Source organism: Tinamus guttatus, unplaced genomic scaffold (assembly GCF_059628265.1).
Source record: "Tinamus guttatus ecotype Peru unplaced genomic scaffold, ASM5962826v1 Tinamus_guttatus_pri_ptg000305l, whole genome shotgun sequence".
Lineage (NCBI taxonomy): Eukaryota > Metazoa > Chordata > Aves > Tinamiformes > Tinamidae > Tinamus > Tinamus guttatus.
Window position 1 is genome coordinate 1 of NW_028288839.1, and position 16,506 is coordinate 16,506.

General features: G+C 66.2%; 2 protein-coding genes and 1 non-coding gene across 3 annotated transcripts; all 3 read left to right on the plus strand.

Moving 5' to 3' along the window:
- Positions 1-972: 972 nt before the first annotated feature.
- On the plus strand, positions 973-2,183 carry LOC148594051 (retinol dehydrogenase 8-like; the record flags this gene model as incomplete). Its single annotated transcript, XM_088528164.1, has 5 exons — positions 973-1,134; positions 1,207-1,386; positions 1,464-1,557; positions 1,707-1,890; positions 1,956-2,183. Coding segments are annotated over 5 exons (848 nt in total), but the record flags the coding sequence as incomplete, so codon positions are not given.
- A 2,313-nt stretch (positions 2,184-4,496) lies between these two features.
- Positions 4,497-16,245, plus strand: LOC148594052 (suppressor of SWI4 1 homolog). The gene is made up of 12 exons (XM_088528165.1): positions 4,497-4,514; positions 6,348-6,518; positions 7,226-7,327; positions 8,929-8,979; positions 10,856-11,026; positions 12,260-12,336; positions 12,986-13,093; positions 13,977-14,100; positions 14,181-14,259; positions 14,887-15,016; positions 15,677-15,831; positions 16,001-16,245. The coding sequence occupies exons 1-12, from the start codon at positions 4,497-4,499 to the stop codon at positions 16,243-16,245; spliced, it is 1,431 nt and encodes a 476-aa protein (XP_088384291.1).
- On the plus strand, positions 15,861-15,940 carry LOC148594053 (small nucleolar RNA SNORD105). The gene has a single exon (XR_015913577.1). It is a non-coding gene; the product is annotated as a small nucleolar RNA SNORD105 (small nucleolar RNA).
- Positions 16,246-16,506: the final 261 nt, after the last annotated feature.

Below are 16,506 nucleotides of genomic sequence, written 5' to 3' on the forward strand. Positions count from 1 at the left end.
GGTGCGGTGCATGGGTGGCACAAATGTGCTGCAAGTGTGCATGGGAGTGCAATGCATGGGGGGCACAAATATGCTACAAGTGTGCACCCTGCAGTGTGGTACATGCGAGTACAGGGCATGGGGGGCACAAATGTGCTGCAAGTGTGCATATGTGTACATGGGCATGCAATGCATAGGGGGCACAAATGTGCTGCAAATGTGCACCCTGCAGTGCTGTGCATGGGACTGCAATGCATCAGGAGCATGCAAGCACTCCGCAAGCATGCACAGACTGCACCCTGCAGTGCCATGCATGGGACCACCGCGCACCGGCAGCATGCAAGCGCGCTGCAAGCATGCACACGAGTGCACCCCGCAGTGCGGTGCATGCGACCGCACTGCAGCAGGAGCATGCAAGTGTGCACACCCGCACCCTGCAGTGTCGTGTGTGTGACCGCGCTGCACCGGGACCATGCAAGTGCGCTGCAAGCATGCACAGACTGCACCCTGCAGCGCCATGCATGGGACCACAATGCACCAGGAGCGTGCAAGCACGCTGCAAGCATGCACACGAGTGCACCCTGCAGTGCCATGCATGCAACCGTGATGCACCAGAGCGTGCAAGCACGCTGCAAGCGTGCACTCTGCACCCCGCAGTGCCATGCATGCAACCACGATGCACTGGCAGCATGCAAGCATGCTGCAAGCATGCACCCTGCAGCGCCATGCATGGGACAGCAATGCACCGGGAGCACGCAATCGCGCTGCGGGGTGCACACAAATGCACCCTGCAATGCCATGCATGCAACCGTGGTGCACTGGCAGCATGCAAGCGCGCTGCAAGCATGCACACGAGTGCCCTCCCCACGCTGCTCCATGCACGGGCGCCCGCGGCACGCGGAGGCCGCCCCGTGTCCCGGGATTAGCCCGGCGCGGGGATTAGCGGCCGCGTTATCCAAGAGGATTAAGCGGCTCCGTGCCCGCTCCCCGCAGTCGTGGCCACCATGCGCGACCTGCGCAAACGCGACGCGCTGGAGGCGGCGGCGGGGCCGGCGCTGGGCCGCACGCTGCGCATCGAGCGCCTCGACGTCTGCAGCGCCGGCTCGGTGGCCGAGTGCGTGGCCACCATCCCCGGGGGACACGTGGACGTGTTGGGTGAGCACCGGGGACACCGAGGGGGCGGGCGGCGGCGGGAGGCGCCGGTGGCATCGGCGTGCCGCGCCGCAGTGAGCAACGCCGGCGTGGGGCGCGTGGGGCCGCTGGAGAGCGTCCCGGTGCAGGACATGCAGCGCCTCTTCGACACCAACGTCTTCGGCGCCGCGCGCGTCATCCAGGCCGTGCTGCCCGGCATGAAGCGCCGCCGCCGCGGCCACATCGTGGTCATCAGCAGCGTCATGGGGCTGCAGGGTGAGGACGGCGGCGGCGGGACGCGGCGCGCGCGGGTTGTCCCCGGCGCGGCGCGCTCAGGATCGTTGCGGTGGCAGGAATCGTCTTCAACGACGTCTACGCCGCGTCCAAGTTCGCCGTGGAGGGGCTCTGCGAGAGCCTGGCCGTGCAGCTGCTGCAGTTCAACGTCCAGTGAGCGCCGGGGCCGGCGGGCGCGTGGGGCGGCCGCGCGACGCGTCCCCATCCCCATCCCAATCCCGATCCCCATCCCCATCCCCATCCCCATCCCGATCCCCATCCCGATCCTGATCCCGATCCCCATCCCGATCCCTGCCCCGTAGCGTCTCCATGGTGGAGCCGGGCCCCGTGAAGACCGACTTCGAGCTGAAGCTCATGGAGGACATCGCGCGCGACGACTTGGCGGGCGCCGACGCCGACACCGTGCGCTACTTCCGCGAGGTCTACGTGCCGGCCGCGCGGGACATCTTCGCCACGCTGGGGCAGAGCCCCGAGGAGGTGGCCGAGGTGGGGAACGTTGGGGACATGGGGGGACGCGATGGGGACGTCGCCGACCTCCGCGGCGTCCCCAGGTGGTGGCGCGCGTGGTGGCGTCGCCGCGGCCGGCGCTGCGCACGCAGACCAACGCGCTCTACACGCCGCTCGTGGCGCTCAAGTACGCCGATCCCAGTGGAGAGCTGTCGGTGCGGAGCCTCCACCGGATGCTCTTCCGGCACGGCGCCCTGCTGCGCTTCTGCATGGCCGCCCTGCGCTGCATCACGTGCGCCTGCTGCCGGCCCCGCGCCGTGGGCCCGGCGTGAGCGTCGGCAGCGCCGGGGCCACGGCCAGCACCGGCGCCATGGTCAGCGCCATGGCCAATGTCAATGCCATGGCCAACGTCAATGCTATGGCCAACAGCAATGCCTTGGTGTTGACCAACGCCATGACCAATGTCGATGCCATGGCCAACGTCAATGCCATGGTCAACATCAACGCCATGGCCAATGTCAATGCCATGGCCAACGTCAATGCCATGGCCAACGTCAATGCCATGGTCAACATCAACGCCATGGTCAACATCAACACCATGGTCAACATCAATGCCATGGCCAACATCAACGCTATGGCCAATGTCAATGCCATGGCCAACATCAATGCCACGGTCAACATCAACGCCATGGCCAACATCAATGCCTTGGTGTTGGCCAACACCAATGCCGTGGCCAACACCAAGGCCAATGCCATGGTCAACATCAACACTATGGCCAACATCAATGCCATAGCCAACACCAAGGCCAACACCATGGCCAACATCAACGCCATGGTCAGCACCAACACCATGGCCAACACCAATGCCATGGCCAACACCAAGGCCGTGGTCAACATCATGGCCAACGTCAACACCATGGCCAATACCAACACCAACACCATGGCCAACACCAATGCCATGGCCAACACCAATGCCATGGCGAACGCCATGGCCAATGCCGTGGCCAACCCCAATGCTATGGCCAACACCAAGGTCAACGCCATGGCCAACACCAGGACCATGGTCAACATCATGGCCAACATCAATGCCATGGCCAACACCATGGCCAACACCATGGCCATCACCATGGCCAACACCAGTGCCATGGCCAACATCAATGCCATGGCCAACACTATAATCACCATCCCCAATATCATGGCCACCACCATGACTACCCCTATTACCATGACCAACACCAGCCCCATGACCATGGCCAAGGCCGTGGTCAACACCATGGCCAATGCCTCATCATAGCCATGATGGCCACCCTCCCCTTCCCCGTGGCCACCTGAAGGGCATGGCCAATGTCATGGCCACTGCCAACGTCATGGCTATCCCACGGCCAACAGCAGCACCATGGCCAACCCCGGCCCAACGACCAGGGCCACCACCATGGCCAAGCCCAGTCCAACGACCAGGGCCACCACCAGGGCCAAGCCCAGTCCAATGACCATGGCCAAATCCAGACAAACGACCAGGGCCACCATCAGGGCCAACCCCGGCCCAACGACCAGGGCCACCACCAGGGCCAAGCCCAGTCCAATGACCAGGGCCAACCCCAGCCCAACGACCAGGGCCACCACCAGGGCCAAGCCCAGTCCAATGACCATGGCCAAATCCAGACAAACGACCAGGGCCACCATCAGGGCCAAGCCCAGTCCAATGACCAGGGCCAACCCCAGCCCAACGACCAGGGCCACCACCAGGGCCAAGCCCAGTCCAATGACCAGGGCCAACCCCAGCCCAACAACCAGGGCCACCATCAGGGCCAAGCCCAGTCCAATGACCAGGGCCAACCCCAGCCCAACGACCAGGGCCACCACCAGGGCCAAGCCCAGTCCAATGACCAGGGCCAACCCCAGCCCAACGACCAGGGCCACCACCAGGGCCAACCCAAGTCCAATGACCAGGGCCACCACCATGACACTGATTTTGCCTGTGGGGGAATTGGGGGGACCATGGGTCTGGGCTCCCCATTTTGGGAGGAGTTTGGGGGATTTGGGGATGTCTGGGGGTGTCCTGAGGGGCTTCCGGGGGAATTTTGAGGAATCTTCTAGGGATGGAGCAGGACCTCGGGGGGGCTTTGGGATCTCGGGGGCTTTGGATCTCGGGGGCTTTGGGGAATTTGGGGGGCTCTGGGGAACCAGGAGGGGCTTTGGGGAACAGCAGGGGGGACTTTATGGAACCAGAGGAGCCCTGGAAAACCTGGAGATTTGGGGAGATTCGGAGGGGATTTGGGAAACTGGGGGGCTTTGGGGACACGGGGCGGGTCTCGTGGGAGGCTCCTGGTGCCATCGCTGCAATAAAATGCGCTTGGCCACCGCTCTGCGGCGTCGCCTGTGCCGGGAGGGGACACGGGACCGGGGGGGGTGACATTGGACCGGGGGGGGTGACATTGGATCGGGGGGGGGACATTGGATCATGGGGGGACACGCGTGACCGCGCCGCGGGGCGGAACGCGAGCGGCCGGGCGCGGGGTGCGGGGGGGACGGAACGTTCGGGAGCGCCGCGCCGGAGAGGCGGGAAGGGCACGGGGCGGAAGTGCCCGGAGCGCGCGGGCGGTGGCGCCGCCGGAAGTGCCGCGGCCCCGCGTGGCGGCGCGGCCATGGGGCGGGCGAAGAAGGTTCGGGCGGGGAGGGGGGAACCGGGAGGAGGGGGGAACGGGGGGCGGGGGGTGCACCGGGAGGAGGGGGGAACGAGCGGGCACCGGGGGGGGGGGGACCGGGAGGAGGGGGGGAACGACAAGGAGGGGGGCAGGAACGAGGAGGGCACCGGGGGAGACCGAGAGGAGGGGGGAACGGGGGGGGGGGGCAGGAACGGGGGGGGCACCGGGAGGAGGGGGGAACGACAAGGGGGGGGGGCAGGAACGAGGGGGGCACCGGGGGGGACCGGGAGGAGGGGGGCACGAGGAGGGGGGCAGGAACGAGGGGGGCACCGGGAGGAGGGGGGAAGGGGGGGGCAGGAACGAGGGGGGCACCGGGAGGAGGGGGGGAACGAGCGGGGGGGGGGGGGGGGACGGACAGCAACGAGGGGGGGACCGGGAGGAGGGGGGAACGAGGGGGCACCGGGGGGGGGGACCGGGAGGAGGGGGGGAACGAGGAGGGGGGCAGGAACGAGGGGGGCACCGGGGGGGACCGGGAGGAGGGGGGAACCTGGGGGGGGGGGCCAGGAACGAGGGGGGCACCGGGAGGAGGGGGGAACGAGGGGGGGCAGGAATGAGGGGGGCACCGGGGGGGACCGGGAGGAGGGGGGGGTACCGGGAGGGGGGTGGGGGGGGGTCTGGGCCCCCCCAGGGGCAGGTGGAGGTTGGGGGGGAGGAGGAGGATGGGGGGGAGGGGGGAGGGTGGGGGGGGGGCTGGGGTGTTTGGGGGACTCTGTGCCGGTTCGGGGGGCTCTGTGCTGGTTTGTGGGGGTCTCTGCTCTTTGGGGGGCTCTGTGCTATCGGGGGGGGGTCTGTGCCGGTTTGGGGGGTCGGGGGTGTTTGGGGGGGGCTCTGGGCTGTTTGGGGGGGGGGGGTGGGCTGTTGGGGGGGGCTCTGTGCCGGTTCAGGGGTCTCTCTGCTGTTTTGGGGATCTCTCTGCTGTTTTGAGGGTCTCTCTGCTGTTTTGAGGGTCTCTATGCTGTTCTGGGGTGCTCTCTGCTGTTTTGGGGTGCTCTGGGTTGTTTTGGGGTGTCTCACCTGCCCCCCTGTTCCGCCCAGAGCCGGCAGCAGCAGCGGCTGCGGTTTGGGGGGCTCTGTGCCAGTTCAGGGGTCTCTCTGCTCTTTGGGGGTGCTCTGTGCTGTTTTGGGGTGCTCTGTGCTGTTTCGGGGTGTCTCACCCCCCTCATTCCCTCCCAGAGCCGGCAGCAGCGGCGGCTGCGGTTTGGGGGGCTCTGGGCTCTTTGGGGGTGCTCTATGCTGTTTTGGGGTGCTCTGGGCTGTTTCGGGGTGTCTCACCCCGTTTCCGTCCCCCCAGAGCCGGCAGCAGCGGCGGCTGCGGTTTGGGGGGCTCTGTGCCGGTTCAGGGGTCTCTCTGCTCTTTGGGGGTGCTCTATGCTGTTCTGGGGTGCTCTCTGCTGTTTTGGGGTGCTCTGGGTTGTTTTGGGGTGTCTCACCTGCCCCCCTGTTCCCCCCAGAGCCGGCAGCAGCGGCAGCTGCGGTTCGGGGGGCTCTGTGCCAGTTCAGGGGTCTCTCTGCTGTTCCGGGGGGCTCTGGGCTGTTTCAGGGATCTCTCTGCTGTTCTGGGGTGCTCTCTGCTGTTTTGGGGTGCTCTGTGCTATTTCGGGGTGTCTCACCCCGTTTCCGTCCCCCCCAGAGCCGGCAGCAGCGGCGGCTGCAGTTCGGGGGGCCCTGTGCTGGTTTTTGGGACTCTATTTTGTTTTGGGGGGCTCTGGGCTGTTTCAGGGATCTCTCTGCTGTTTTGGGGTGCTCTGGGCTGTTTCGGGGTGTCTCACCTTGGCCCTGTTTCCCCCCCAGAGCCGGCAGCAGCGGCGGCTCCGGGCCGCGGCGCATGCGCGGGCGCAGGGCGCCTTCGCGCGCGTCCCGCACTCGCTGGTCCTGCACCGGGGCCGGCCGGGCCGCTGCGTCCGGCAGCTGGAGCGGGACCTGCGGCGCCTCATGGAGCCCTACACGGCGCGGGCGCTGCGGGTGAGCGCCGGGAATGCGCCCGGAATGCGCCGGAATGCGCCGGGAATGCGCTGGGAGACCCTGGGAACACACCGGGAATGCGCTGGGAGTCCCTGGGAACGCACCGGGAATGCGCTGGGAGTCCCTGGGAACTCACCGGGAATGCTCTGGGAGTCCCTGGGAACTCACCGGGAATGCGCTGGGAGACCCTGGGAACTGCCAGGAACGAGCTGGGAATCCCTGGGAACCGCCAGGAACCAGCTGGGAGTCCCTGGGAACCACCGGGAACGAGCTGGGAATCCCTGGGAACACACCGGGAATGCGCCGGGAGACCCTGGGAACTGCCAGGAACGAGCTGGGAATCCCTGGGAACACACTGGGAACACACCGGAATGCACCGGGAACACACTGGGAATCCCTCGGAACACACCGGGAATGCGCTGGGAGTCCCTGGGAACCGCCGGGAACGAGCTGGGAATCCCTGGGAACTGCCAGGAACCAGCTGGGAGTCCCTGGGAACACACCGGGAATGCGCTGGGAGTCCCTGGGAACCACCAGGAACAAGCTGGGAATCCCTGGGAACACACTGGGAACACACCAGGAATGCGCTGGGAATCCCCGGGAACCCCAGGAACCCACTGGGACCCCCCAGGGTGCCGGGGAACCCCTCGGGACCCAGCGGGACCCTCTGGAATTCCCGGGATTCCCATGGGAGCCGTGTCCCCCAGGTGCGCAAGCGGAACTCGCTGCGGGATTTCGTGGAAGTGGCCGGGCCGCTGGGGGTGACGCATTTCCTGGTGCTCTCCAAGACCCTCTGCAGCATCAACCTGGTGAGCGGCGGCATTCCCGGGAAGCGGCGGCATTCCCGGGAGGTGGCGGGGCCCTCGTGGGGTCCCCGGGAAGCACCAGAGCCCTTTGGAATCCCTGGGAATTGATGGAGCGTTTTGGGATCCCCAGGAAGTGCCAGAGCCTTGTGGGGTGTCTGGGAATCACTGGGGTCCTTTGGAGATGTTTGGGAATTGCTGGAGCCCTTGGGGATCCCTGGGAAGCACCAGGGCCCTTTTGGGATTTCTTGGAATTGATGGAGCCCTTTGGGGATCCCTGGGAAGCACCGGGGCCCTTTTGGGATCTCTGGGAATTGATGGAGCCCTTTGGGGATCCCTGGGAAGCACCGGGGCCTTTTGGGATCTCTGGGAATTGGTGGAGCCCTTTGGGGATCCCTGGGAAGCACCGGGGCCCTTTTGGGATCTCTGGGAATTGCTGGAGCCCTTTGGGGATCCCTGGGAAGCACCGGGGCCTTTTGGGATCTCTGGGAATTGGTGGAGCCCTTTGGGGATCCCTGGGAAGCACCGGGGCCCTTTTGGGATCTCTGGGAATTGCTGGAGCCCTTTGGGGATCCCTGGGAAGCACCGGGGCCTTTTGGGATCTCTGGGAATTGGTGGAGCCCTTTGGGGATTCCTGGGAAGCACCAGGGCCCTTTTGGGATCTCTGGGAATTGATGGAGCCCTTTGGGGATCCCTGAGAAGCACCGGGGCCCTTTTGGGATCTCTGGGAATTGGTGGAGCCCTTTGGGGATCCCTGGGAAGCACTGGGGCCCTTTTGGGATCTCCGGGAATTGATGGAGCCCTTTGGGGATCCCTGGGAAGCACCAGGGCCCTTTTGGGATCTCTGGGAATTGGTAGAGCCCTTTGGGGATCCCTGGGAAGCACCGGGGCCTTTTGGGATCTCTGGGAATTGATGGAGCCCTTTGGGGATCCCTGGGAAGCACCGGGGCCCTTTTGGGATCTCTGGGAATTGCTGGAGCCCTTTGGGGATCCCTGGGAAGCACCGGGGCCCTTTTGGGATCTCTGGGAATTGCTGGAGCCCTTTGGGGATCCCTGGGAAGCACTGGGGCCCTTTTGGGATCTCTGGGAATTGATGGAGCCCTTTGGGGATCCCTGGGAAGCACCTGGGCCCTTTTGGGATCTCTGGGAATTGATGGAGCCCTTTGGGGATTCCTGGGAAGCACCGGGGCCTTTTGGGATCTCCGGGAATTGATGGAGCCCTTTGGGGATCCCTGGGAAGCACCAGGGCCCTTTTGGGATTTCTTGGAATTGATGGAGCCCTTTGGGGATCCCTGGGAAGCACCGGGGCCCTTTTGGGATCTCTGGGAATTAATGGAGCCCTTTGGGGATCCCTGGGAAGCACCGGGGCCCTTTTGGGATCTCTGGGAATTGATGGAGCCCTTTGGGGATCCCTGGGAAGCACCAGAGCCCTTTTGGGATCTCTGGGAATTGGTGGAGCCCTTTGGGGATCCCTGGGAAGCACCGGGACCTTTTGGGATCGCTAGGAATCACCGGGGCCCTTTCGGGATCGGCGGGCGGTGCCGTCTCCTTCCCGGGGGGCCGCATCCCGATCCCGCTTCATCCGACACCGGCTCCTTTTCCTGCAGAAAATCTTCCGTCTCCCGGGAGGTCCCACCCTCACGTTCAAGGTGACGCAGGTGGGTGCGCAGGGACACGGAATGGGATGGGGACAAGGGACACGGGAAGGGAATGGGGACGTGGAATGGGATGGGGACACAGGAAGGGAATGGGGACGTGGGATAGGGACAAGGGATGGGATGGGGACGTGAGAAGGGGACGGGGATGCAGAATGGGATAGGGACACAGGACGGGATAAGAACGGGGATATGGGATTGGAATAGGGACATGGGATGGGAATGGGGACACGGGGCCGGGCCGAGGATGAGGACACGGGATGGGGATGGGGACACGGGATGGGGATGGGGCCACGGGGCCAGGATGGGAATGGGGCCACGAGACGGGGATGGGGACACGGGACAGGGATGAGGGCACGGGATGGGAATGGGGACACAGGATGGGAATGGGGACACGGGGCCAGGATGGGGATGAGGACACGGGATGGGGATGGGGACACGGGATGAGGGTGAGGACCCGGGATGGGAATGGGGACCCGGGATGGGAATGGGGACCTGGGATGGGAATGGGGACACGGGGCCAGGATGGGGATGGGGCCACGGGACGGGGATGAGGACACAGGGCCAGGACAGGGATGGGGACACGGGATGGGAATGGGGACACGGGGCCAGGATGGGAATGGGGCCACAGGACGGGGATGGGGACACGGGGCTGGCGTGGGGACATGGGACGGGAATGGGGACACGGGGCCAGGACGGGGACAGGGACATGGGACGGAGATGAGGACATGGGACAAGGATGGGGCCGCGGGACGGGGCCATGGGACAGGGATGAGGACACGGCATGGGAATGGGGACACAGGGCCAGAACGGGGATGGGGCTACAGGACAGGGTTGGGACCACGGGATGGGGATGGGGACACGGGATGGGAATGGGGACATGGGGCCAGGACGGGGATGGGGCCACGGGGTGGGGATGGGGCCATGGGACAGGGATGAGGACACAGGATGGGAATGGGGACAAAGGATGGGAATGGGGCCACGGGATGGGGATGAGGACATGGGAATAGGGCCACGGGACCAGGACGGGGATGGGGCCACGGGACTGGGAATGGGGCCATGGGATGGGAATGGGGACACGGGATGGGGATGGGGCCACAGGGCCGGGATGGGGACACGGGGCCAGGATGAGGAAGAGGACACAGAATGGGGATGGGGCCACGGGACAGGGATGAGGACACGGGATGGGAATGGGGACAAAGGATGGGAATGGGGACATGGGGCCAGGATGGGGATGAAGACATGGGACGGGGATGAGGACACGGGAAGGGGATGGGGCCACGGGACAGGGATGGGGCCACGGGATGGGAATGGGGACATGGGATGGGGATGAGGACATGGGGTGGGAATGGGGACATGGGGCCAGGACGGGGATGAGGACACGGGACGGGGATGGAGCCATGGGACAGGGATGAGGACACGGGGCGGGGATGGGGACACGGGGCGGGGATGGGGACACGGGATGGGAATGGGGACACGGGATGGGAATGGGGACATGGGGCCGGGACGGGGATGGAGCCATGGGACAGGGATGAGGACACGGGATGGGAATGGGGACACGGGACGGGGATGAGGACACGGGATGGGAATGGGAAAATGGGGTCAGGACGGGGATGGGGCTGTGGGATGGGAATGGGGACACGGGACTGGGAATGGGGCCATGGGACAGGGATGAGGACACGGGATGGGGATGGGGACAGGGGCTGGGGACAGGGACAGGGGCTGGGGATAGGGACACGGGACAGGGATGAGGACACGGGCTGGGGATGAGGACACGGGATGGGGATGAGGACACGGGAATGGGGATGAGGACACGGGAATGGGGACAGGGCCACGGGCTGGGGACGAGGACACGCATCCACGCGCGCCGTCCCCGCAGTACGCGCTGGTGCGGGACGTGGTGGCGGCGCTGCGGCGGCACCGCATGCACGAGCAGCAGTTCCGGCAGCCGCCGCTGCTCGTGCTCAGCAACTTCGGGGAGCCCGGCCGGCACGTGCGGCTCGTGGCCACCGTCCTGCAGAACATGTTCCCGGCCATCAACGTGCACAAGGTGACCGCGGCGTCCCCACATTGTCCCCATGGCGTCCCCACATTGTCCCCATAGCTTCCCTGCAGCAGTTTCCCCATGGTATCCCCGTGGCGTCCCTGTGATGTCCCCACGGTGTCCCCATGGCATCCCCACGATATCCCCACATTGTCCCCATGGTGTCCCCGCAGCAGTTTCCCCACGGTGTCCCCATGGCGTCCCCACATCGTCCCCATAGCATCCCTGCAGCAGTTTCCCCATGGTATCCCCGTGGCGTCCCTGTGATGTCCCCACGGTGTCCCCATGGCATCCCCACGATATCCCCACATTGTCCCCATGGTGTCCCCGCAGCAGTTTCCCCACGGTGTCCCCATGGCGTCCCCACATCGTCCCCATAGCATCCCTGCAGCAGTTTCCCCATGGTATCCCCGTGGCGTCCCTGTGATGTCCCCACGGTGTCCCCATGGCATCCCCACGATATCCCCACATTGTCCCCATGGCGTCCCCACATTGTCCCCATGGCGTCCCCACATCGTCCCCATAGCATCTCTGCAGCAGTTTCCCCATGGTATCCCCGTGGCGTCCCTGTGATGTCCCCACGGTGTCCCCATGATATCCCCACGGTGTCTCCATGGTGTCCCCATGATATCCCCATGGCGTCCCCACATTGTCCCCGCACTGTCCCCACAGTGTCCCCGTGATGTCCTTGCGACATCCCCATGATATCCCCACATCGTCCCCATGGTGTCCCTGCAGCGTCCCCATGGTGTCCCCATGATATCCCCATGGTGTCCTCACAGTGTCCCTATGCTGTCCCCGCACTGTCCCCATAGTGTCCCCATGATGTCCTTGTGACGTCCCCATGGCATCTTCACGGCGTCTCCATGATATCCCCATATCGTCCCCATGGTGTCCTCACAGTGTCCCCGTGATATCCCCACGATGTCCCCACATTGTCCCCATGGTGTCCCTGCGATGTCCCCATAGTGTCCCTGCAGTGTCCCCGCAGTTTCCCCACGGTGTCCCCACAGCATCCCTGCGATGTCCCCTTGGTGTCCCCACCATGTCCCCGTGACAGCCCCACAGTGTCCCTGCAGTGTCCCCACGATGTCCCCATGGTGTCCCCATGCCATCCCCGCAGTGTTCCCATGGTGTCCCCACGCTGTCCCCACGTGTCCCCGCGCTGTCCCCTGATGTCCCCACGCCGTCCCCATGATGTCTCCGAGGTGTCCCCACGATGTCCCTTGATGCCCCCAGGTCAACCTCAACAGCATCAAGCGCTGCCTCCTGGTCAGCTACGACTCCGACTCGCAGCTCCTGGACCTGCGGCACTAGTGAGGCCCCTATCCCGGGATGCGGCCCCTATCCCGGGATGCGGCCCCTATCCCGGGATGCAGCCCCTTATTCCCAGGACACAGTCCTTCACCTTGGAATGCAGCCCCTCTTCCCGAGATGCAGCCCCTCTTCCCTGGATGAGGCCCCTCTTCCCAGAATGCGGCCCCTTTTCCCGGGATGCAGCCCCTGTTCCTGGGATGTGGCCCCTTATTCCTGGGACACAGCCCCTTATTCCCGGGACACAGCCCCTTTTCCCAGGACATGGCCCCTCTTCCTGGGACATGGCCCCTTTTCCCAGGATACAGCCCTTCCCCTTGGAATGTAGCCCCTCTTCCCAGGATGCAGCCCCTTTTCCTGGAATGTGGCCCCTCTTCCCAGAATCTGGCCCTTTTTCCAGAATTCAGCCCCTCTTCCCGGGATGTGGCCCCTCTTCCCGGGATGTGGCCCCTCTTCCTGGGATTCATCCCCTCTTTCTGGAATACCCCCCTCTTCCCGGGATGCGGCCCCTCTTCCCGGGACACCTCCCCTCTTCCCGGGACACCTCCCCTCTTCCCAGGACGCCTCCCCTCTTCCCGGGACACCTCCCCTCTTCCCAGGAGGTGGCCCCTCTTCCCGGGATCCGCATCCCGCTGATTCCCGGCCCCGCAGCAGCGTCAAGGTGGTTCCCGTTGGCGTCAGCCGCGGCCTCCGGAAGCTCCTGCAGGAGAAATTCCCCAACCTGGGCCGCCTGGAGGACATCAGCGAGCTGCTCGTCAGGTGGCCGCTGTCCCCGAGTGTCCCCAAGGGTTCCCTGCCATCCCCGCGTGTCCCCCGCATGTCCCCAAGGGTCCCCCGCATGTCCCCAAGGGTCCCCCACATGTCCCCCTCTGTCCCCACGTGTCCCCTGCCACCCCCAAGGGTCCCCTGCCATCCCCAAGGGTCCCCTGCCACCCCCAAGGGTCCCCTGCGTCCCCAAGGGTCCCCTGCCCTCCCTGCGTGTTCCCTGCCATCCCCACGTGTCCCCAGCGCCCCTACGGGTCCCCCTGTGTCCCCATGGGTCCCCTGCGTCCCCAAGGGTCCCCCTGCATCCCCACAGGTCCCCCGCATGTCCCCCTGCGTCCCCAAGGGTCCCTCTCCATCCTCCAGTGTCCCCTGCCATCCCCAAGGGTCCCCACCATCCCCACGTGTCCCCCACCATCCCCAAGGGCCCTTCTCCATCCCCGCTTTTCCCTGTGTCCCTCTCCAGCTCCATGTGTCCCTCTCTGTCCCCCTAACCCAGCTCCACATCTCTCTCCATCCCTGCATGTCCCTTTCCGTCTCTTTGTCCCTGCATGTCCCTCTCCATCCCCGTGTGTCCCTCTCCATCCCCGTGTGTCCCTCTCCATCCCTGCATGTCCCTCTCCATCCTTCTGTGTCCCTCTCCATCCCCCTGTGTCCCTCTCCATCCCACATGTCCCTCTCCATCCCACGTGTCCCTCTCCATCCCCGTGTGTCCCTCTCCATCCCGTGTGTCCCTCTCCGTCCCCGTGTGTCCCTCTCCGTCCTGTGTGTCCCTCTCCGTCCTACGTGTCCCTCTCCATCCCCGTGTGTCCCTCTCCATCCCGTGTATCCCCCTCCATCCCACGCGCCCCCCTCCATTCCCATATTCCCGTCCCCGCAGGGACATCAACCTCTCGGAAAGCGAAGCGGAGCAGGACGGGACCCACAACACCCTGGAGCTGCCGCAGGCCTGCGCCGGCCGCGGCAACATGCGGGCGCAGCAGAGCGCCGTGCGCCTCACCGAGGTGACACGGGGACACGGGGGACACGGGGGGACACGGGGGGACCCCGTGGGGCTCAGCCCGCCCCCCTTCCTGCCCCACAGATCGGGCCCCGCCTGACGCTGCAGCTGGTCAAGGTGGAGGAGGGCCTGGCGCAGGGCAACGTGCTCTACCACCGCTTCGGTGAGCGCCGGGATGCGGCTCCGGGATCGCGGGATGCGGCTCCGGGGTCTCGGGATGCGGCTCCAGGATTGCGGGACGCGGCTCCGGGATCCTGGGACGCGGCTTCGAGGTCTCGGGACGCGGCTTCGGGGTCTCGGAATGCGGCTCCAAGGTGCTGGGACCCGGCTCCGGGATCTCGGGACGCAGCTCCGGGATCGCGGGATGCGGCTTCGGGGTCTCGGGACGCGGCTTCGGGGTCTCGGAATGCGGCTCCGGGATCGCCGGATGCGGCTCCGGGATCACGGGACGCGGCTCTGGGATCTCGGGACGCGGCTCCGGGATCGCGGGATGCGGCTCCGGGGTGCTGGGACGCGGCTCTGGGATGTCGGGACGCGGCTCCGGGATGCTGGAATGCGGCTCCGGGATCTCGGGACGCGGCTTCGGGGTCTTGGGACGCGGCTCCGGGATCTCGGAATGCAGCTCCAAGATGCTGGGATCCGGCTCCGGGATCTCGGGATGCGGCTCCGGGATCTTGGGACGCGGCTCCGGGATCTCGGAACGCGGCTCCGGGATCTCGGGACGCGGCTCCGGGATCTCGGAATGCGGCTCCGGGATGCGGCGGGGCTCAACGCGGCCTCCCCGCCGCAGTGCACAAGACGGAAGCGGAGCTGCAGGAGCTGCTGGCGCGGAGGGAGGAGAAGCTGCGGCTCCGCACGGAGCGGCGCAGGAAGCAGGAGGAGGACGTGGAGCGCAAGCGGAGGCGGCGCGAGGCCCACAGGTACCCGGGGGCCTCCCGATCCACGGCCTCCCAATTGGGGGGTCTCTTAATCCATGGCCTCCCACTCTGCGGCCTCGTAATCCACAACTTCCCACTTGGCGGCCTCCCGATCCGTGGCCTCCCACTCCATGACTCCCCAGTCAGTGGCTGCCTGATCCATGGCCTCCCAATTGGGGGTCTCCCAATCCATGGCCTCCTACTCTGCAGCCTCGTAATCCACAGCCTCCCACGCCGTGGCCTCATCATCCATGGCCTCCCAATTGGTGGTCACCTAATCCTTGGCCTTCCAATCCGTGGCCTCCTAATCCGCAACCTCCCACTTTGCGGCCTCCCGATCCATGGCCTCCCCACTCCATGACTCCCCAGTCGGTGGCTTCCCGATCCGTGGCCTCCCAATTGCCGGTCTCCTGAGCTTTGGCCTCCCACTCCGTGGCCTCCTAATCCACAACCTCCCGCTTTGCGGCCTCCCGATCCATGGCCTCCCACTCCATGACTCCCCAATCTGTGGCTTCCCGATCCGTGGCCTCCCAATCCACGGCCTCCCACTCCATGACTCCCCAATCAATGGCCTCCCAATCCCCGGCCTCCCAATCCGTGGCCTCCCACCCCGCTCTGCGGCCTCCCAATCCGTGGCCTCCCAATCCCCGGCCGGCGCCGCAGGAGGAAGAGCCTGGCCGGGATGCGCCGGGACGGCGACAGCGACGCCGAGGACCCCGGAGCGCCGGAGCAGCCGGAGGCGGCGGCGGACGCGGCGTCATCCGACGGGAGCGATGCCGAGTACTACCGGCAGGAGCTGGGAGAGGAGCCGGACGAGGGTGAGCGCCGCGCGGCCGGCACCGGCCGCATCCGGGAGCCGATGATGACACCAAAAAACCCTGAAAAACCGTGATTTTGGTTCAAAGTAAACGCACTGAGGCTCCCGGCGGCTCCCGCGGATCCCGCCGGTTATCCCGGCAGCGCCCTGAGCCTCTCCCTCTTTCCCAGATCTGTTCCCGCGGAAGAGCGGCAAGCGGAAACGGGGCCCCGCGGGATCCGCTCCGCTGCGGAAGCGGCGCCCGGAGCGGCCCGGGAAGAGCGGGACGAGCGGCTCCGGCCGCAGGGACTCGCGGCCCCGCGGGCGGCCGGGACGCGGATCCCGGCGGATGCTCCCGCCGGCCGGCCTGGCCGGAGCGCGCGGGACCGCGCGGCTGTTCCGGCGTTCCGCACGCGGCCGCGGCGGGAAGCGCTGAGCGCCCTCAACGCAGCGCGTCCCCGTGGCTTCCCGGAGCATCCCGCCATTCCAGAGGGTCCTGCCATTCCGGAGTGTCCCACGATCCCGGTGCCGCCCACTCCGCCCGGTTCCACGTGGCTTCCCGGAGTGTCCCGCCCTTCCAGAGGATCCCACCACCCCGGCGCTGCTCCCCCCTTATCCAGCTCCATGTGGCTTCCCAGAGTGTCCCGCCATTCCGGAGTGTCCCGCAATCCCGGTGTGGGCGGGAAGCAGGAAGGGG

Bases quoted from the DNA above. Each gene is read 5' to 3' on its own strand.
- LOC148594052 (XM_088528165.1), top strand. The intron at 8,980-10,855 runs GTGGGTGCGCAG...CCGTCCCCGCAG, and splicing joins TCACGTTCAAGGTGACGCAG to TACGCGCTGGTGCGGGACGT. The intron at 13,094-13,976 runs GTGGCCGCTGTC...CCGTCCCCGCAG, and splicing joins ATCAGCGAGCTGCTCGTCAG to GGACATCAACCTCTCGGAAA.